Consider the following 22,640-nt stretch of genomic DNA (forward strand, 5'->3'; position numbering starts at 1 on the left):
TTTTAAATAACATAGCATAATAAATATAAATAGTACAATACAACATAAATAAAACCTAAAAACTAAAGATTTTCAATAACCATAACTACTATATAAAATGTAAACATATACCTAATCATTGAAAAATCTAAACCATGATGAACCTAAAAATAATCGTATATGATCAATAACTACCAAACCCTTTTGAAATAAAAGTTTTTTTTATTTTTGAACGGAAATATTTTTAAATGTGCAACTTTTCTCCCGTGAGGCTATTTGTTCGATCGTTAATTATTTGCCCGGATTTTGAAACAACTCGTTCCCAGGGGACAGATGTTGCGGGTATAGTGGAATATTTTACGTGTAACTGATATAATTGAGGTAGTTCCATTTTATGGGTTTGCCAAAATTCAAAGGGTTTTCTAAACGCCCAATAAATGGAATTTCCAAATATTGCTAAATCTGTAAAGTTGCTGCAGTACTTGGAGTAATTACTTCTTTCATTCTATCCATTTTTTCATCAAAAATATCCCCAGATGTCAATACATTCTTGGTCACTAGCTTTGTCTTGAATTTTGAGTTGTAGAAATATATTTGTATTTTTTGAAGTTAGAATAGAAGATATCTATTTTGTGATAACTTTTTGTATCGCCTCAGCATTATTTGCAATACCAAATCCTGCTTTTTTATATCTAGGACCTAAAAATGTGGTCGCGCATATCGTATTTATTTCTCAAATAGCCAGTCTTTTATTGATTACATCTAATAGACAATTTTGCCATTTTTTCCCCATTCACTTGTTAAAATCCTGGATTTGATGGATTGTTGCAGTCCTCTTATTAACCGTATAATTTAAGACATCGTTGGGATATCTTTCACCAGATAACTCGGTGGCAATTATTTCAATGGGCTCTAAAAGTTCAACACATTTTGTTAAGATAGTCCATTCGTTAACAAATAAAAACCGTGGTGCTCTTCTTAATAGCCAACAAAATAAATTGTTAAATATTAGAGTTTTCGTATCAGAAAATGTATTTATTACAAATATTTAATATACTTTATTCACCTCTTTAGAGTTAATATTTTTAAAAGAAATTTAACACCTGCTACTGTAAAAAATTCTTCAAATCTTTTGGATCAATGCAATTTCTGAAACGTTTGGAACCTAATTTTGGTTTTCAAGATTTTAGGAAAAAAGTTTCAACAAACAAGACACTTGGACAAAAATCGTGAAAGTTTATCAAAAAAGTATTACCTATTCCAAACAAAAACATAATCCAAAACAAGAGGAGGGAGAAAAAGAACAACATGTAAGGATCATGACAAGGGTCACCAATGGAGAATGGAGCAAACAAGAAGAAGGCAAAGAAGAAATACAAGAAGCTGAACTAGACTGGGTCATAATGAACTTAAAAAACAAGGCAAGGACAATATTCCGCAAGAAGTAGTGAAAAGAACCTGGGAGATAAAGAAACAAAAATTGTTGACACTCTACAGAAATTGCTACAACGCGGGATACTTTCCCAAGGTATGGAAAACAGCAAAACTTTGCTGATTAAGGAAGAAGTCCAGAGGACAAAGGCCAATCAGCCTACTGCCACATAATAGCATACACCACCCAATGCAGTATGGATTCAGAAGAGGTAAGATCACCATAGAAGCCATACGAGACCTAAAAGAACTGGGTCGAGTAGGAACAAAAGAACGCAAGACATGTGCTGGTTGTGGCTTTAGATCTAAAAAATGTTTTCAATACAGCAACACAAGTTACTGTATTAAATGGAATAAAAGCAGATATTAACAAGAAAATGATACGTTCAGTTGCAAGTTTCCTAACTGAAAGATCGGTAATCAGCAACAAAATCGAGTTCGGAATAGAGAAGAGGTGCCCACAAAGATCGAGCAAAGGCCCGACTCTATAGTTGATTAATATAAACTCCTGGTTCGATAACATGGCTGAGATAGGCACACAACAGACACATGTGAGAGCACAAGTGTTCGCGCTACAAGTAATCGCAGGAGTAGTTCCTCTACCAATAGAAGCCAAAGCAAGAGCATGAGCGACAGAAACTAGACTAGACACTAGGCACGCCAAGGCAGCAGGCCTAGGCCATCTAGCAGCTGGAGAACGACGAGACAAAGATCAGACCGGTAGCCGAAGTACAGAAGGTATCGCGAGAGCGAGCAGCCAGAGGTATCAAAACGGAAATATCATGGGAAAAAAGGCTTACCACAACGGAATCAACAAAGGTCGACCAACTAGCTAAGGCTGCCACTAAGAAGAATCAAACAGACAAAGACGGAATGAGTTGGACCGGTAAAATCACAGCAAGAAATGAAGAGAAGAAATGGATTCTACGAAAATGGCAAAGATACTGGGACGAATGCACCAACGGCCGCAACACTTACAAACACTGCAAAACAGTAGGATTTGAAAGGTTAGAGCTAAACCGAAAAGCAGTGCAACTGATAACAAACCATGGAAACATGGAAGCATACATCAAGAGATTCAGACTGGAAATCACGGAAGGAGTATGCGGATGCAGCCAAGATCAAGAAGATAGTCATCATAAATGAATGCACAAACGCCGAAAGGTTGAGCGCCAGAGATCTTTATAAAATTCCGAATGATCAGATGGAAATGAGAAATGCACTCAACAAAACAAACAAGAAGAAAATTGAAATATTGAATGATTGGGCAAACAAAGTTATTAATGAAGAAGAAAATATCGCAGAAGTCCAGCAATCCCGGAACTGAGCGGATAATAACAAGAACAACAAGAAGAAATCAGTAATATAAACCCTCATTATTATTATTATGATTAATTAAACCAATAAAGCACAATACAAATAATAGCTATGTCAAGATAACTCTTTATACATATAAGAGACGCCCCTTGAGAAACATAGAGATAGGCACAGACAATTCCACAATCCCACAAATAGACATTCAAAATGATTAATATTAGGCATACTATTATTAGATGCTAGCGCTACTGCATGCAACTATTACATAGTTTTTTAATTCAAAACAATGGTTACTATAATCAGAGCATCATTAAGTAATTAATATAATAATAATAAGCAAGAAAAAAAGCCAAATTATAGGAACCATTAAACAATTAAAATAAGCTGACGATCCGGAACGACGAGCATGGGAGTATATGCTTCATTCATGTAAAATGGCATGGAGAAGATCGAGAGGTGCTGATGGTTTGCTTTAGTTTGAGCAATAGCACTACAGGTCCGCATCACATAATCAATCATAGGAGTCTTGTTGTGTCGCCCAACCTACCTAAAAATAAAGACAATAATCATCATCTCACATCGTCAAGGTCGTATCTATCTTCGCAAAATAACCTCCTCACAACCTTTGCATAAAACACAATCATCTAAAACAATCATTCAAAGGACAGAAACACACCTCATAAAACAAGACAAATAATACTCATCTTATGGTGTAGAAAACTAGCAAATTCATAGTATCAATAGTCCCAAAATGCTTTCCACCACTAGGACACAATCAATTCCATCAACTCTGCCAAAGAATCCCTAACCTAAAACATAAAAAATCATAAATAAACTGTTGATATCCCGATGGGAGGATGATTGGCAACAAAAGTAGTTGAACAATATGAAACACATTCACGAAGTTACTGCACCGACCCACGGGGTTGTAATCTCAATAGACCTCATACCTTGCAAATCAAAACACATAAGTCATCTAACTAATAAATTTCGAACAGATAAGTCTAATAAAAATAAATACAATATTCAACATACCCGAAAGTACTCAAGCAAAAGTAAAATCCTAATCTGATAGCGTTTAATCATCGAGTACAGAAGGGCTGCATGGTGCCACGGATAGCTTCGGATATATTATCTCCAAATAAATCACGGTCAATTCTGCCAAAGAATCTGGACGCAGATAACCTAAAAAATACAAAAAACATAAATACACTGCTGATATCTTGGTGGGAAAATAACTAGCAACAAAATAAAATAAAGGTAGTTAAACAACATCAAAACATATTTACGGCGTCACTTCACCGCCCCACGGAGTGGTAATCTCAGTGGACTTCATGCCTTACAAAATCAAAAAACAAGGGTCATCTAATTAATCAATTAAGAATAAGAAAAGGCGGATAAAGATAATATCTAAACTCACCCTGAAATAATACGCAATATTCATGCAAAAGTACAATCCTAGTCTGGTGGTATTCAATCGTCAAGCACAAGCAAATTTCCTAGTGACACAGATTGTGTCCGACAAAACCACCAAGTGGTACGAGGGGGTAAAACAAACAAGTCGTAGATCGCCAAATCACATAAGATCAGTCTAATTCATAAGAAAACCTAAAAACACAACAATAATAAAATAAAGTAAACAAAACGTATAATCAGAACGAAGACTTAACCTCCCATGCGCGTACGTCAATTCTTCTAAATGAGTGACGAAAACAATATCCAACGACTTAAATTACGGGTAATTCTAATTTAATTAATAAAAGGAAAAGATAGTAATTAAAACGGGAATATAAGAAATAATCCACAAAATCTACAAATTAATTGCGAAAATATTAACTAGAGAAAGAGAACAAGCGGCGCGCGGCATCTAGTAAGAACTAAGGCAATCAAAGGATAGGAATTTCAAATATAGAAAACCGTAATATTGTCAACAATATCATAAAAAAAAATTTTTGAAAATTATATTATATTCTATTATATTCTACTCTAAATTAATGAAATAAATTAAATGATAGCCTTTGAACAAGACACGGGCGCAAAAACAATTTTTGGGGTCGAAATAATAATCGAACCTCTTAAAAAATCGAACTTAATACCGCAATGCAAAAGATGCCAATCGCATGGACACACTCAGAAATTTAGGAGAAGAGAACCTAGCTGTGTAAAATGTTCAGGCAAACATATCACCACAGAGTGTAGAAAACCCAAAGAAGCTAGAAGCTGTAGAAGATATACATTTTATCATACCATACATCCAGTTAAGACCGCAAGAGGAGGAAGTGCAATAATAATAAAAAAGAACGTTTCCCACCATCAAGAACCTGGGCTCAGTACCGTAGAAAATCAGGTAACAGCAGTAACTGTTAAATCAAGCAGATACAGGGTTAAAATATCCGATATATATATATATATATATATATATATATATATATATATATATATATATATATATATATATATATATATATATATATATATATATAAGATACAATAAAAAAAATTAAATCGAAAATTATTTCAATGTCCTAAGCAATCTGGGAGAAAAATGTATAATTGAAGGTGATTTCAATGCAAAAAATGCAAGATGGGGATCCAGAATGACAACAACTAAAGCAGTGAACTGCATAAAGCAGCTGCTAAACTAAGATGTAGTTACATGTCAACTGGAAAACCAACTTATTGGCCGACTGATTAACAGAAATCCCCAGACCCCAGTAAGATTTCTTCATAGTGAGAAACATAACATCCAACTATATAAAATTCTAAGAAAATTTTGAGTTCAGATCATACGCATTATGGTAATGTTCATTTATATGATTTTCGGAGATCTTGTTAATTGTTCAAATATGTATATTAATTTAAATATGGTATTTTTGTAAAAATAGAAAGGCATATCGAAATTGTTTTTATTATTTCACTTTATTCAATAATTTTTTAAATAAAATGTGTTATTTCAAAAAATATTCAATGTTAATAATATGTAGGTAAATAAATTATGTAGGTAAATAAAGCTGTATGTACGCATGCGACAAACTCGGATCATTCTGTTTTAAAATTAAATAGAGCTCGGGATACGCGCCAAATCCGCAGAGGAGTAACGTATCCTTATAAAGGTCTAAGGTCTTAAGGTTTATTCACACTTTCAAATGTATCGCATACATTAAGTGTGGGCGTACCTTTAAGTATCATCTAATTGGAAGTGTTGGGACACCAGTAATAATCTATACAAAGCTGGAAATATAAGATAGATCCATAGAGAAAGAGATTAAATGTCTTAGATTTATGTTATTGATCGTTTATAAATATGATTATCCGAAAGGCAAAAGTGGCAAAACCGACAAGAAAAATAAGGCAAGGCCGGATGTCTTCTGAGATGATTTCTAAAATAGGTCACTTGCCAGTCGGTAACACGATGTCAGATTAAGAGAATGGAAGCGCACTTTAAGCAGTTGGCCCAGTCCAGATAAACCCTAGATCTTAAAAAGGAGTTTTTAAAATATAATAGAAAAAAAAAACGAACACTCCGAAACTTTGTTTAATCAATGAAAATGAATTGCCTTATTTTGAAATTGAATAAAAGTTAATTGAAATAATGAATGGCTCTTTTGTCTGTCAATTCTATACATCTTAAAGGGCCAAGTTGAATTACTTTATGTAATTTATAATCGGACACTCGTTTAGTAGGGTTAATTAATACATCGAAAGACGGACACATCAGTGATTCACGAAACTGAAACTGAACAGTGAACTCACGTCATCAATATGTATAATGTATTGGCTGTCGCAAATTGTAAATTCGTCTTAGAGTCAAACGATATTTCCCTTATCATTTTGTTCTATTTAAAAAGAGATAGAATGTTGTCTGATAGGTTCCAACAAATAAACGAATCAGCCTGCAAATGTCATTCGGTTGTCAAACGTCTGCAAAATTGTTTGGCTTTTTTTGGCATGTTTCAAGGCTTTGCTTGTTTTGATGCTTTTTAATTAGCTAATTACTATGATTCTAATTGAAAATGCCGAAGGGCCAGGCAATAGAGATTAAGCCTCTAATCAACTGATTCAACTGACAATGGCAATCAACTGACAAGTAACTACTTGGACAGGAACGAGATATTGGAAGCATTCGTTAGAGAGTTAAGCATTTTTAGTGTTAAATATTAAGTTGCTGCGGTTTTTATTAAAAAAATTTTTAGCGTGTTGCAGATGCACTGAATATTAGTATAGGCACGGTCACCGAAAAATCTCAAAAAATAAAAAATATAATCTTGAATTCACCGAAAAGAGACCATCTTTCAAGTTTTTCTGTACATCAGAGATCAAAAATATGAAATATATAAAAACAGTGAGTAGTGCTTTCAGTAAAAACACAATTTAATACAATTATTTTAGAGGAAACTGTAAATCTGAAAAGTATCCCTAGAAAGCTTAGAGATATGCAGCTCTTAGAGCTAATCTAGGATTTAAATGGTGTAAAGACAACCCCTGAAGAGGTCTAATGGAACTTCTAACGTCGTTTTGAAAAGATACAATTTTTAAAAGCATATAATAAAATCAGAAGACTTATTATTACAATATGTGTATCTAGATGAGACTTATTCAGAACTATATTTCAATATTTCGGAATGGTACCAATATACCCAATGGTCACTCATGGTTAGACAATAAAAATAGCGTTAAGAGAACAAACGTTGACGGAAAAGGTTAAATGTTGGCATAGGAATTGATTATATTTTATTAGACAGCATTTATTTATAATTCTTTGCAGATATTCTATAGTTATTCAATATATTATAGTTCTTCCTGCTGGAAACAGGAATAGGTTATTAACCCTTCGGTCTGTATAAACTCGATCAGACGCATTGAAAATGAAATTCACACATGACGGAATCATCAGAAAATTAACAGCTTAGTTATTCACTTGAAACTTTCTGAAAATCGGACTATGATTCAATACTAACAATTTCCAAGACAGGGTGATGAGAGTGGAATCAACTAAAAGTAAACGTATAATTAATATACTAGAACTATAGGAAGTCTTATTGAAAAATGTGAAAGATATATGTGCACAGATATGTGTGTAATTGTTCATAATATACATGAGTATTTCGTTAAAATGTACGCTGATAGAATGACTACTAAATAGTTTACAGATATGGCAAATGCATTAGGAAGAGCGCAATGATTAAATCTAGATTTATCAAGAAAGATGTATACAGGTAGTAACAGAACAAAATAAGAAGAAATACAGTGATATCAAAATTACTCAGAGTTGATGCGACAATATTGTAACATTTTGACGTCATACAATCAGATGACGTGAGTTCATTGTGTTATTGAACATACTATAAATTAGTTCCAAGGATATTCACTATATTTCTTGAAATAAAAGTAAACTGTGACTTAGCTACGTATATTATAATTGTAATTACAGTTACGTGAATAATGCATGTTTGTTACGCCTACTCAGAAAGCATACTATAATTGCCAATTATCTTTCCTTCTAACCAATAACCAATGATAAGGGTTTTGCCCTGTTCTAAATAAGCTAGCATTATTAACAATTTTACTAATTTATCTCTGATACCCTGAACAGAAATGGCGACTCGTGCGAAAGCGGAACGGGAAAATTATATTGCAGAAATCCACTCCTAAATATATCTGATATATATTTGACAAATTGATAAGTTAATACTTCCCCACTTTGAACATTTTCAGTGATTTCCACCAGATCGAAATGGATATTTGCCTATATTACGGATGCCACTTGGCCCTAACAAGCCCCAGGATTATTTCAACGAAGAAGAGATAACGCTTTGAGAGGAGTACAACAGCTTCATCGCTTAATCTTCTTTGACCATGAGATTGTTATGCATTTAATTATGCTATAGACGCATCATGCAATGGCCTATCATAGCTTAACTTAAATAAAATGCAATTGTACTGCAACAGAAAACCTTCAAGCAATAGTATGGATAACAAAATGTTTCACACCCCCGTATTTCAAAATAAAGTTCACACTATCACTTGAAAATAAAATATTTCAAAACTTTAAGGATTGAAGCATACAGCACAGAATGAGAAAAGAGAATAAAAACACATTTCCAATATCTTCATATGAATTGAATTGTAAATTAGAGAAATAAAAACTTGTTTATATACTCTTTAGCTCACTGTGTAGGAGAAGATCTGAAAATGGAGAATGAAGGTGAAATTAATAATTAAGAAAATTGTACTACCTGATAAGCTGATTTATGAATGGATTATTTATGGAAAGCTCTATTCAAGATGACCAAATACATGAATTCAAAATAACGTAACAAAACCAATGTTACCTCATTTAACCTGTAATATCTACAAACTTGATTGGCACGGTGTATGCCATTTTGAAAAACCAAAGACAAATATATTATCTAATAACCAGTTTAGATCTTCACAATATACTTTTATTGGAATAAAAACAACACTAGACATATCAATTAGTCAGAAATGTATCTAAAACCAGTAAAAACAATTCTGTTAACATTAATGTTTAGTAAGAACCCAAGATCTATACTTTTATATCTAGTAAACGATTTGGATAGATTCCTAAAACATTATAAAGTGAGTAATAATCAAAATAAACAAAAAATCTAAAAGACCCTGTTTTTTAAAGAATATTCAAGATAAAACCAAAATATGCCTTCAAAAATCACGTAATCTTTAAAGCACCCTCCACACATATATTGAATAAGCCAAAATAGAAATACAGTTTATATTTTCCCGCAACTGAGATATTGCATAAAAGGCCTAGGTTTGGTAGAATACATTAATAAAAATACATTTATAAAAATTTGGTTCTAAATAAATATATCTAAAAGTAACTATCTTATTAAAATATTTATAATTTGTATGTATTTATTATTAGATTGCATCACTGAATAGATGATATACTAGCCGAGTGTAAATTTAATTATGAAAATGGAAATATAACTTACCAACTATTGTTACTTTAACTTTGCTGCAGATACATAATTTAAACGACATTTGGATCGTCAATTATTTTATCAAAATTAATTGAAAAAAACAATTAAACAACTGTTCTTTTCAATGGAAACGATCACTATATATATGAAGGAAATCACTCAAATAGCCGTTATTTATATCAGGCGTACAAGCTCCACCCACTTGCACCACTTGAAAATAATTCTAATTTATAGAAAATATCTTTGGTAGTTTAACAAAAATTGAATAATTAACCTACGCATATATTTATTTACTCACCTTTCGTCCTTTATCAATTTTTCAAGCCCTTCTTTTTATCCTTACCAGTTTCTTCTGTAAGATTCTAGAGTACATATACAAGCCCGGTCTAAAAAACTACTTATAAACAAATGAGAATAACTTTTCCAATAATCACGATATATATAAAGAAAATCACCCAAATAGCCCAACTACAATCTACAATCAGGCTGCCAGCAAGAGAGTGCCAACCAACCGGCTACCACCACGAGAGAGTTTTAGATAGATGCTTACAAGCAGGTTTCGACTACGGGCGACAATAGCAGCCGCGAGAACTATATAAATGTCGATAGTCAGTACTCCATCACAGGGGATACATGTAATCAGACTAATAAGAAGAATGGGTGAAAGCAATCAGATAGAGGTCTGCAGGTAGTGCATCATCGCAGGAGCACCCTCAACCGGTCCACTAACACGGAATAGATATGGCCATAGCGACTAAATATAATCTATCAGGCCACCATTAAAATGAGTATTAATATCAAGGTCTATAAGACGAGTATCTGTAATTAGGCAGCAACCCTAACGAATATTAATAGCCATGCCAATCATAAGGGTTTCCTCTCGTGTTAGTCTTCAAACACAACTCGGACTGATTGAAATCGGCCTCTAAAATCGCAATGTTATCAAAGAAAAATTCACGTTGTCAAACACTACAGCTTCAGACTCTATATTTTATATTATTTTTATTATATTATTTTATTTTTATTATGTCTTATACTCCAGCTAGTTCACCAATACACTGTATAAATATGTGCACGAAAATTGTTAAGAAAGCTAGCGATTACGTTACGTTAAGTTTAATCAAGCGAACCAGGGCTCCATATATATTATGCATTCAATACGGTCGATCAGACCTCTTCATCTCCTTTATGTGGAATATAAACTGGGTTGAAGGAAAACCTTTTTGTTGACAGGTCAAATATCATTACATCGTCATGGTATCGCACGTGTACACAAACAATTAAATTATTATATGTAGAAATAAAATTGTTGAGAAACTTGATTTCACATCACTCGGTATGAAAAATGACGTTTACAGGCGATATGAAAAAAGTATATGGAGATTATCCATCATCTAAAGCAGTATGGCATCAGGAGGTGAAAAGCACAAGTCTCACAAATTGGGCAGAAGTGAAGCAGGCAAGCGCCAAGCACGTACTGGCAGTTGTCTTAATTAAGAATATATTTGAGACCTTCCTAATGTGCACCCTGAACTCTGGTACCCGTAATCATCCGTATTCCTCCAGATCCACAAGCCGCGGAGACTTTTTACATTTTCAAGGGCGGACTAGTCTCATTATGCATCTTCCTCCGGTTGTTTCACCCGGTTCATTGAGGATGACGCTGAAGGCAATCTCGACCGCTTTATCAAAACTAACAAATTAAATACTATCCCTACCCTTTCTTACATACAAAACTCATCCCCATATTTTTAACTCAGACTGCAAATAATCCATAAAACTCTCTCAGGGCTATGCATTATGGATGAATATGGAACCGATATGAAAATTATCGCCTCTACCCTCCGCGATCTGCTTTCCAAATTCCGCTGACTCTGCAAGTCGGACTGGGGGCGTGATGGACACGTTGAGACCGGCCCTAGTCAGGATTACAGATACGAACACTCATAATGCAACAGAGTGTTCAAAACAAAATCAGGGAGGGGAGTGCATCAAAATCGCGCTTATAAAGACTGGAAGGGCAGAGTCCTTGAAGATTCATGTCCCAAAACTAGAAAGTTCAGATGGACTGAAGAGAAAAAGGTCTGCTAGCACGCCGTGAAGCCACGCTTACACTAGCGAGTACTAGTAAAATATTAGCAATGAATCAGGCTCTGGCGCCCTATTTTCCAGAAAGATCCCTTGAAGCTATCAAAAGCTTGAGGAAGAAGGCCGAACATCAAAAATTGCTTTCCGATATCATTACTGACATTAAAAATGCACATAACAAAGCTGAACCTCTTCTTTCTCTTGAGATCTCCCAATCCGATGTAGTAACGGAACGGGAGGAAAAGAGTTCTGAAAACCAAGAACTCAAGATTCGTACTTATATCCACTCACTACCCGACATTGACATCGTCGGAATAAAAGTAAAAATATTTGCATGAAACGTGCAACAACGTCACGCACTAGATAAACAAGCTTTGAGTGAGATGATAGTTATTTACGTTCGAGATATCCTACCACCAAGATATCACACACTATCCAAAATGAATGTAAAAGTACGAAACTCTCGAGAAAGAATGTGAGACGTAGCAAGTACGTTCACATACAACATCTATGGGCCAAAGATCTGACTCGGTCATGGAAAGCCATTGATGTTGGCTAACTCGAGAAATCCGAAAAACTAATACCTATTAACATCCTGGAGCCCTGTTGGCGAGCCCTTCTTACGAGAGAAACCGATGCAACGCCATCGCCCAGGACCATGAATGTGAAAATAATACGAGGTATGATTTGTGGGATCCGATTTTGGATATAGAATTGAGGCGGACTTTTACACCTAATAAGTCCGCCGCGGGACCTGACGGTATCACCGTCAGAGAACTTAAACAAATTCCGGTGTCAGTGCTCAACCGTTTCTTTAACATTTTTATGGTGTGCGCTAGTCTGCCAGATTTTCTCTTAAGATCGAGAACAATTTTCATAGACAAAAAGAAAGGTCCCACAAGTCCCGCTGATCTAAGACCAATTTCTATCACGCCGGTCTTAACAAGATGCTTTCATAAGGTCATCGCTAATCGTTTACGATTAGTTGGGATCGACGAGAGACAAAGAGCTTTCACGAACGCCGACGACTGCAGTGAGGATATCAGTCTTTTAGACATGGCACTGTGGCACGCAAGGAGGACCCTTGGTTCAGTATACGTTGCATCGACGGATATTGCGAAGGCCTACGATTCGGTGTCCTTTAGCTCCTTTAGGGCCTTTTATGGTCAAATATATCATTTCTGGATATGCAAAAAATACCAACCAATTTCATTATAATGGATGGACTTCGGGCGCCATTCATTCAACATGTGGGGTAAGGCAGGGGTCCCTATATCCCCAATGCTATTTAGTTTTGTTATAAATGGCATATTCAGAGGAATTCCTGAAGAGATAGGGATTAAAGTTGATATTTGGCCCTTGACTGTCTTGGCTTTCGCTGATGATTTGATCATGATGGCGTACTCTCGTGTTGGGCTGCAAACTCAGTTAGACAGGATTAGAGACTACCTTCAGAGCGTGGGACTTTCTGTGAATGCGCTGAAGTCGCAAACCATCGCGATAAAAGCTCTCGGTCATCAAAAGAAAATCGTAGTTGATCCAAGCGGTAGTTTCAAACTCCTAGGCTATGCAATACCAGCTCTCAAAAGGTCGGACGAATTTAGGTATCTAGGTATACCATTTAAGGCTGCAGGAGGCCTGAACAACAACGGCCGATCAATAGTCCGAGAGAAGCTGGGGAAATTAACAGCCCTACCTTTGAAGCCACAACAATGGCACTGGATCCTGCAAATGTCCTTATATCACCATTCTATCATTTAATTACACCAAAACCAGAAACTATATACGTAGCGCTGTTAGAACTTGGCTACGACTGCCGAAGGACTGCCCTAATGCATATTTCCACACTGAAATCTCCGATGGTGGCCTGGGAATTTCCACTCAGGTACCAAACTCCACTGCTGAGAGTTGGAAAATTAAAACGCTTAAAATCCTCCCCTTTCATCTACGGTGAGGCAGCATTGGGGAATTCTAATAAAAGAGATTTAAGAGCGTGAAGAACGACTAAAGGAGGACGGCAAATTGCTTGACAAGGAGGGTGTAAGGAAAATGTGGACTAAGAAGCTAACTGATTCTTGAGACGGCAAAACTCTCTCTTCATCGAGTCAGACCAAATATCAACATAACTGATTGGGTGATGGCACGCGGTTCTTGGTGGGGAGGGTTTACGTGAGCTCTCTAAGATTATGCATTAATGCTTTTCCTTCCAAGGCGAAAAATGCCAGAGGTAGCACAGAATACCGGTTGTGCCGAACCGGATGTGGCACTGTTGAGTCATAAAACCATATTATGCAGCGGTGTCGTCGAACATATGACGCGAGAATTAGAAAGCACGATAGTGTGACACACTATGTGTCGAAGGTTCTACCACATCAGAACCACCCTGTCACGGAAGAACCAAAGTATAAAACTAGTAGAGGCGTAAGGAAGCTGGAAATCAAGGCTTCCAAGCAGAGTAAGACCTTCAAACTCGACGTTCAAGTAATCAGTGACAAATATGGTCCGGATCGCGCAAACGAATAAAAGATTTCTAAGTATGCAAACGATTTGGCCCTGATGAAATTGATCAAGTACGAAGAAAGCACCCAAGACCTCATCGTATCTGCAAATTCCGTCCTTGCAAATGGACTATTAAGGTATAAACTCTTAAAAATAATAGCATCCAGAACTCTCATAGGCGGACTAGCTGAGCATAAAAACTAACAGATACTTTATATACATATAATGGAGAAGGTTTAATGTACACTGAATATAATTGTTCTTAGGAAGAATCGTTAGCTAATATATATACCGACTAAAAAGACATAATCAGTATTGATATTTATAATTATAAAAATATTCTTTGCAGAAAAATAAAATAAAAGGCAAATTATTAACAAGTGGTCATAAAATATAAAGGACACCCAGAAAGAATCTGTACATATAATGATGCAATAAGAGTGCGCTACCTTTAACCATTAAATACGACCACATCTTGCACTTGTCATCAGTAATATCATGACTCTTAGGAATTTTCTGATCATTAGGCCCTTGTGTCAACACTAAGCGAAAATACTATTAAAAAAACATTTACAAAATTATACATTAAAAAAACCACTCATAGGGAAATTTTATGATGAACCCCTAATGTAACATCAATCTGAAAACCAGTACTAAAAGTAACTAGAGAAATAAGTTGGAGTCTTTAGAAGAGTTATTCAAAATACAGCAGACCAAAATGATTACACATATAACTAAAAGTGTAAGCTACCCATCAGAAATTCGAGAACTAGTTAAAGAAAAAATAAAAGCCGGAAGATGGTAGCAGCAAATAATAAGTGCTAAAAAATATCATAGTTCGCTATCAAATCTAAAGTAAAGCCATCCTCAACTTGGCTAAATGGCTGTTTCGAATACGAAAAAGAGCACCGTCACACATGCCACTCAATGTCACCTAGATACATAACTATAATTCCGCAAAAACATTATGCCTACTGAACCAATTAACTCCACCATACTAAAGCTCCCTGGTAAACCTCCAAGAATATCTCCATTAACAGACCAGCTACATCCTGACTGGTAATTTCAATGCTCGAAACGTCTCCGACGGCTCAAAGTTTAACGACAACTAAACTCTTCAGACTCCTAAAAAAGTACCCAAAAGTTCTTCGGCACTGAAACAAACCTTGGTGAAAGACTATGGTGCTGAAACGACTGATGGTCAAATACATAATATCAGAATATTCCAAAAGTACCACCCAATTTCGTTAAAATGGGTGAACTTCAAGCGCCGTTCATGCCACTTGCGACGTGGGTCAGAAGGACCCTATGTCCCATATGCTGTTTAATTTTGTAATTGATTGCATATTTCGACTAGTGCCTAAAAAGATGGGGGTCAAGGTTAACGACTTGCTCCTGACTGTTGCTTGTAGCTTGACTGACTTTCATTGATAATTTTGGCCCATAGTGGTAAAACCCATGGGACATCAAAAGGAAGTTGCTGTCGATCAACACTGTACCTTCGCACTCCTTCATCAAGCTCCCATACCAACTCTCAAGAGGACAGATCCATATAGGTATCTTGGGATATCATTTAAAGCAGAGGGACGACTGAACATCAGCGTCTGCTCCAAAGTTAAAGAGAAGCCGTAAAAAGTATCATCCGCACCTTTAAAGCCACAACAACGGCAGTAGATCCTGAGAAACGATGGATATGATACGTTCGGCGCCACAAGGAAACTGTTGGCTGCGTCGCATCGGGTCAAGCCAAACATCAACATGATTGGATGGGCGAAGGTCTTTTCAGGAAGGCAAAAGAACGGTACTGTGATGTTGACCCCTGGGATATATATTATTTTGTACATATAAATAATTCGGTGGCGGCGCCTCTATGGTGACGGCATCATGTGTATATGGTTGCATATAATGGATATTAAGTAACTACGCAGAGACATAAAATTGTATGAGTGCTACAGCGCTAAAGCTCCGGGCTAAAGAGCATCCCAATAAAAGCCATCCGGGTCGCATGAAGATCTCACCATCTTGCTTCACTCCGCGATGTACCTTTAACCGAGTTGCTTATAAAATATAAATACTGGAAAACTCTGTTGAATCCGGCGTATTAATTGTTCATCCGCTAAACCAAATGGGTTTTAACAAATCAGAAATGGGATAAAGAACAACGTGCTTACAGTGAATTATAGTGATTGTTCACAAGTAGTATTCATTGTGCAAACCGAGACAAAATAAAATCTACGACACGAACAAGGCAGTACAAACAAATATTATTAAACCACTTTTGTTTTAGATCAATCGTCACAACGGCAGTTGATTATTTATTAGCAATTAATCATAATTATGAAAATAAAATAACGTATACAAAATAACATTGGCGCTTACTCAAGCCAGAAAGTAGCGTCAACAGGAGATGTGAAAAATTCTTTTCATATTCGTAAATAAGTCGACGTTTGACTTTCACAGAGTAAAGACGTGTTCTGAGAGACGGTCAGTGCAATGGAACAAAAGTGAAACATCTGTGTAACAAATGCGGCATTAAAAATGTGTAACAATAATATTTGAAAGACTGGTCAAAAAGTAAAAGTGCGATCGGAAAAAAGGTTAGTACAGTAGAAAATAAACAATACGTAAAAAAAAATATGGAGAACACTGCACAAAATACAGATAAAATGGAAATATCGATATCAGACATATCACATATTGCAGTTTTGAATCTAGAGTACTCAACTACAACCCAGAACAAACAGGCACTCTACAATGAGTGGATGAACGAAAAGTCGGCGCGGAAGAGTCTTGAAATTGCATTAGCCAATATGCAAAAACAAATAAATATCCTCCAGCTACAACTAAATAAACAAAGCTCTGAGGGCAAGGACAAAACAACGATAAACCACCAAGCCAACTGAAGCAGTATAATTCCTCCAATTCTAACATATGAAACAGACGAAGAAGAATTTCAGAAAGAAGTAGGCTGGATAATCGCAGCAATTAAAAATAAAACAAAATAAAGAAATTAGAATGCCCAGACCACCCCCAATTATTGTTAGTAATGTCAACGATTTTGACTTGCTCTACAAAACACTGAGGTCCAACTATAAAACGCCCGTGTTCATAACGACGGTACTAAACAATGGGCAAATAAAATTGAACGCCGAATATTGTACAACATTCACAAAAATAATAGATTGTTTAGAGTTGCTGAAACTGCAATGGCACTCTTAAGAAGACAAACAAACCAGAGACATCAAAGTTATGGCAAGAGGGCTTCCATCAACAGTTAAAATTAATACCGTAATGCAAAAGATGCCAATCGCATGGACACACTCAGAAATTCTGTAGAAGAGAACCTAGATGTGTAAAATGTTCAGACAAACATATCACCACAGAGTGTAGAAAACCCAAAGAAGCTAAACCGAAATATGCAAACTGTAATGAAGCGCATCCGGCAATTTACAGAGGATGTGTAGTTGTTAAAACACAAGAAGAGAGGAGAAATAGAGTAGCTCAAGGTTAACCTCAAGAAACAATGAGTGAAAAGAAACAACCGACAAAATATAACAAAGTTAATGGTGAAATGACTCATGCCCAAAGTATCAGTTAAACTAACCAAAGAGACACAAAGGAAGATTTTTTTATTACTCTTCGTGAGTCCACAATCTGCCCTATTGGCAATAAGTATTTCTTATGTCTATATTATATATACATGGCATGTAGAAAATCACTTCATTAAGCCATCTTTTGTATAAAATATTATCTTAATTAATTAGTCTTATTCTAAAGCTTCTTCTAAAGTCTACATACGTCCAGTAATCAGATCAGGTGGTGTTAAACGTTTTAGTCTACGCACTTCACTATCACGTCGCATATTTAGCTGATTAGCGAGTACATTGGGATGCACTGACACTCTTTCGAAGTACTTCATACAAACACGTTGAATTACACTCGTTATAGGTTCTAGAGGAATATCGCCTTGTATCACTTTATTTGAAATATAGTACGGAGCATCAACAATGGCACGCAACACCTTATTTTGGAACCGTTGAATGATGGATATATTAGATTTGCTAGCGGTACCCCATAGTTGGATTCCATATGCCCAAATGGGCTTGAGTATAGACTCATACAGCAATACCTTGTTATCTAATGATAACTTGGATTTGCGCCCCATGAGCCAATACATTTGATATAATTTTAGTCCCAGTTGTTTCCGTTTAGAGAGTATGTGCTTCTTCCAGGTTAGGCGTCGATCCAAGTGCGTACCAAGATATTTAACATGCTCTGCTTGGGGGAGTTGACGATGATTGATATTTACTGGTGGACATGTTCTTCTACGCAGGGTAAACGTTATATGCGTGGATTTTGATTCATTGGCTTTAATGCGCCATGTCTTCAACCATAATTGTATTTGCTCCAGGTGGGTTTGTAGGTTTATTGATGCTGTGACTGGACCTTCATGGGATGCTAAGATTGCTGTATCGTTTGCATATGTTGCCACAGTAGTTATTTTTGTGGTGGGCAGATCAGCCGTATACAGAAGATACAGTACTGGACCCAATACACTACCTTGCGGAACTCCTGAATATATGGGATTTAATTCGGTATGTTCATCGCCTTGATTTACAATAAAATGTCTATCAGTGAGATACGATTTTAATAACTGATAGTCCGGATGAGGGAGAAGTTTCTTTAGTTTAACCTGCAAGCCCGTATGCCATACTTTGTCAAAAGCCTGAGATATGTCTAGAAAAGCAGCCGAACAATATCTTTTGGCATTTAGGTCAGAGCTTATTTTGTTTACAAGTCTATGCACTTGTTCTATAGTCTCCATGCTTATTGCGAAAGCCAAACTGATGTCCTGGAATAACTTTTCTTTTTTCTGTATAATTTCTCGAAAACTTTCGAGATTATCGGTAACAAACTTATAGGTCAGTAGGAGGTCATATCTTCTGGTATTTTTCCTGGTTTAAGGATCATTAATATTTTAGCTACTTTCCAGATACTAGGGAAGTAATTAATTCGTAGCATAGCATTAAATATATATGTTAATAGTTTTATACCCATTTCTGATAGTTCTTTTAAAATTTGACCAGTAATTAAGTCATAACTAGGAGCTCTTTTAATATTAATCTCTCTCATTATTATTTGTTTAACTTTTTTGACCGTTAATTTCTCGTGCGGTAAATCCATTTGAAAAGGCGATTCTAGAAAGCTTGTAATTTTATTTTCCTCATCTTTATATAGCTGAGACTGGAAAGGTTTAAAAACATTTTTTAAGTATTTTGAGAAAATGTCGGCCTTCTCTTTATTGCTTCTCGCCCAATTATTTTCGTTTGTTTTAATAGGTGGGTTATGCCGCTGGGATCTCCTAAGCTTTTTTGTTGCTTTCCACAACGAATAGTCTGTAGCCTCAGTTGATGTCAAGTTTTCTAGGTATTCTTGAATGCCTTGGTTTTGTTCAATTTGGATTAGTTCTTTCAGCTCTTTTATTGCCCTATTAAATTTTCTTTTATTCTCTTCAGTCCTTTGCTGTTACCAATTTCGTCGTAACTTTCTTTTTTCTGCTATCTTTTTCTGTATTGTGCATGATATATGTGTATTTTTTCTTGGAAATGTTTCACTGTTAGAAGTCGCGGAATATGCTGCCTCCTGTATATTTTTTGTATGATTTATTGCTGCTATTTCAATATCCATTTCAGTTTGTAACGGTAAGTTTAGAGAGATGTTTCGGTCTAAGTTTTCTCTAAATGAGGGCCAGTTAGTTTTATTATTGCACAGAGAAGGGGGTTTATCATTGATGGTAATTTTTGAAGAAATTGTTACTATTATTGGTGATTGATCAGAAGATAGGCCGAAATATGATTCTGTCTGACAATTTTTTGGATCAATATTTTGTGTAATACAGAAATCTATTGTATCTGGTTTTTTATTTCTGTCTGAAGGCCAATATGTTGGTTCACCAGTAGAGATATGTTGTAAGTTATCTGTCCTTATTGCTTTTAGCAGTTCTCTACCTTTTGAGGTTATTATTCTTGAACCCCACATTAAATGTTTTACATTATAATCTCCTCTGGCTATAAATCTATTACCTAGCGTACTGAAGAATTCTTGAAATTGTTCTGCCTTGTTGTTATGTTTGGGTGGGCAATAAATCGCAGAAATTGTTAATGGTCCATGGACTTCCTCTATGGTTATACTGGTGGCTTGCAGGTAGTCTTTGCGGAATTTTTCTCTTTCGAAATGCTTTATATCATCTCGAATTATTATGGCTGTACCCCCATGTGCTTTATCATCAGGGTGATTTGTATGATAAAGTTTATATTTAAGAATTTTGAAATAATGTTTGTCGGTAAAGTGTGTTTCGGAAACCATCATAACGTCAATATTTTGTTCAGTTACGAACATTTTTAGTTCCCTTTTGTCGGAGCCCATTGGCATTCCAGACGGCGATTTTGTAGCTATTTATTTCAGGTATTAGGCAAGATTGCTGACGACAGCAGTGAGTAGACCAAGCATCGTACTCATTTGATCCATTAGTTTGGCCATCATGTTTTTTAATTTTGAGATGTTGCTAGTTTCAATAGGTTGATATGTCGTCTCTTGATTTTGTGCTGAACCATTTTCAATCATTTGAGCATAAGTTATGTCTGTTTGACTTGGTCTGGTGGGTAGACTGGTAGGTGTGGATTGTTTTTGTTGCTGTTGATGCCCTTTTTCCCTTAAGGGAGCATAAAGTTTATGTTGTAGTTCGCTGGATGATTTTCGTTACAGTTAGCACATTTCACTTTTTCATCTCGAACTTTACGAGTACAATCTCCTGTTTTGTGTTCTCCTACACATTTTACTCATCTATATGATTTGCGACAGTAAGTCTTTGTGTGGCCGTGCGCTTGACACCTTGTGCATTGTGGTATATTTCTTTTTATATGTGGTGGTTCGCATTTAATGATATTATTTTCCAATTTGGCGATTTCATACACCGCCTTATTATTTCCATTAGGTTTTATATCTATATAGAACACAGGCAGAGGTTTTTTTGTCGTGCGATGTCGTATATTGTGAACATTTTCGACCTCGTGGCCTTTTTCAGCTAGTGCTACCTTGATGGCATTAAAGTCCGTCCCGTGATGTAATCCTTTTAACACGAATTTAAATGTTCTCTCGGATTTTGCACTGAATGTATGGTATTGGGTGTTTCTTGCATCTAATTCTTTTACAAGAACTTTAAAGTGATCCGCTTCGAACAATTGTATTTTAATTGTTTCATAGCTCACTGTTTTAATTGTGTAGTTCGTAGTAATGGTTTTCAATAGGTCATGGATGTGTTTTATTACTCCTACCTTATAGACTGTTATTGGTGGTGGTTTGGGAACAACTTTTTCAGGGCTTGGCTGTATATTATCTTCAATTTCTTCCGACAGGTTGCTAAAGCTGTTTTTTGCCTCTATCGGTTTCTGTAACCAATAGTCACTGATTCTTGTTTGTTTTCTCGTGATTTCTTCTTCTGGACTTCTCAATCGCTTTTTGTTAATGACTGTAGTCCATTCTGATGGTGGAGTTTGCGTTATTGCTGATTGTTCTAATCTTATATCAAAGTGTGCAGGTGATTTGGTTGAATCGCTGTGGTTTGCCATTTTTAGATTTTTATTATTTTATTTTATTTTCTTCCAGAGGTTAACAAAATAAAATAAATACATTGTTTATTTCACGCCTTCATTTTTCATTTGCGTTATTTTTTGCACTAGTTTTTGACCAAAAATATTATAAATGAATTTCAAAAGGACTGTTGTAAAATAAGGGGAAATAATTTTAAAACACTAATAAAAATAAGATGCAGTCTTTTTGTCTGGGCACGTAAACACGTATTCACCACATTTTAGGTCTGCTGAGAGACGGATAGCCGCATCTGTTATGCGTTTTTAACACTCAATTAAATAACCGTAATAAAATGCTGTTTTTTTTTAAAGAAACGTATCTTTCTAGAGCTTAGAGCGTATTGATATACTTATATAGCTTATAGCGAACTATACAAAGGAAGATGAAGCAACCACCAACGAATTGTTACTTGAACTAATAGGAAAGCTGGACAGACAGGAAAAAATGATCGATTATTTTTCCGAAAGGATTGAAAAACATTAGGGCTGTGGCCCCAAAAACCGGAAATGTCAAATAAAGATATTCGAAGAGCAATTTGGAATACTAATGGAATCCAGTAACATCACGCTACAATACAAGTATTTCTAGATATGCAATTTTATGCAAAATATGATATTTGCCTAATATCAGAAACCCATTTGACAAAAGAATCCTTTATAAAATTTAGAGGATATACACTTTATCATACCATACATCCAGCTAACACCGCAAGAG

The 22,640-nt window shown here is 35.6% G+C and overlaps 2 protein-coding genes across 3 annotated transcripts in view; one reads left to right on the forward strand and one right to left on the reverse strand.

The window, feature by feature from the left end:
• Positions 1-22,640, reverse strand: part of LOC143205871 (putative ATP-dependent RNA helicase DDX43) — a 279,365-nt gene that overhangs the window by 172,089 nt on the left and 84,636 nt on the right. The window lies entirely within an intron of this gene.
• Positions 12,995-13,774, forward strand: LOC143205911 (uncharacterized). The gene is made up of 3 exons (XM_076418934.1): positions 12,995-13,032; positions 13,094-13,366; positions 13,411-13,774. The coding sequence occupies exons 1-3, from the start codon at positions 12,995-12,997 to the stop codon at positions 13,772-13,774; spliced, it is 675 nt and encodes a 224-aa protein (XP_076275049.1).

This window comes from Rhynchophorus ferrugineus, unplaced genomic scaffold (genome assembly GCF_030347505.1).
Source record: "Rhynchophorus ferrugineus isolate W39M unplaced genomic scaffold, kcgeb_rfMv2 rfM30, whole genome shotgun sequence".
Taxonomy (NCBI): Eukaryota; Metazoa; Arthropoda; class Insecta; order Coleoptera; family Curculionidae; genus Rhynchophorus; species Rhynchophorus ferrugineus.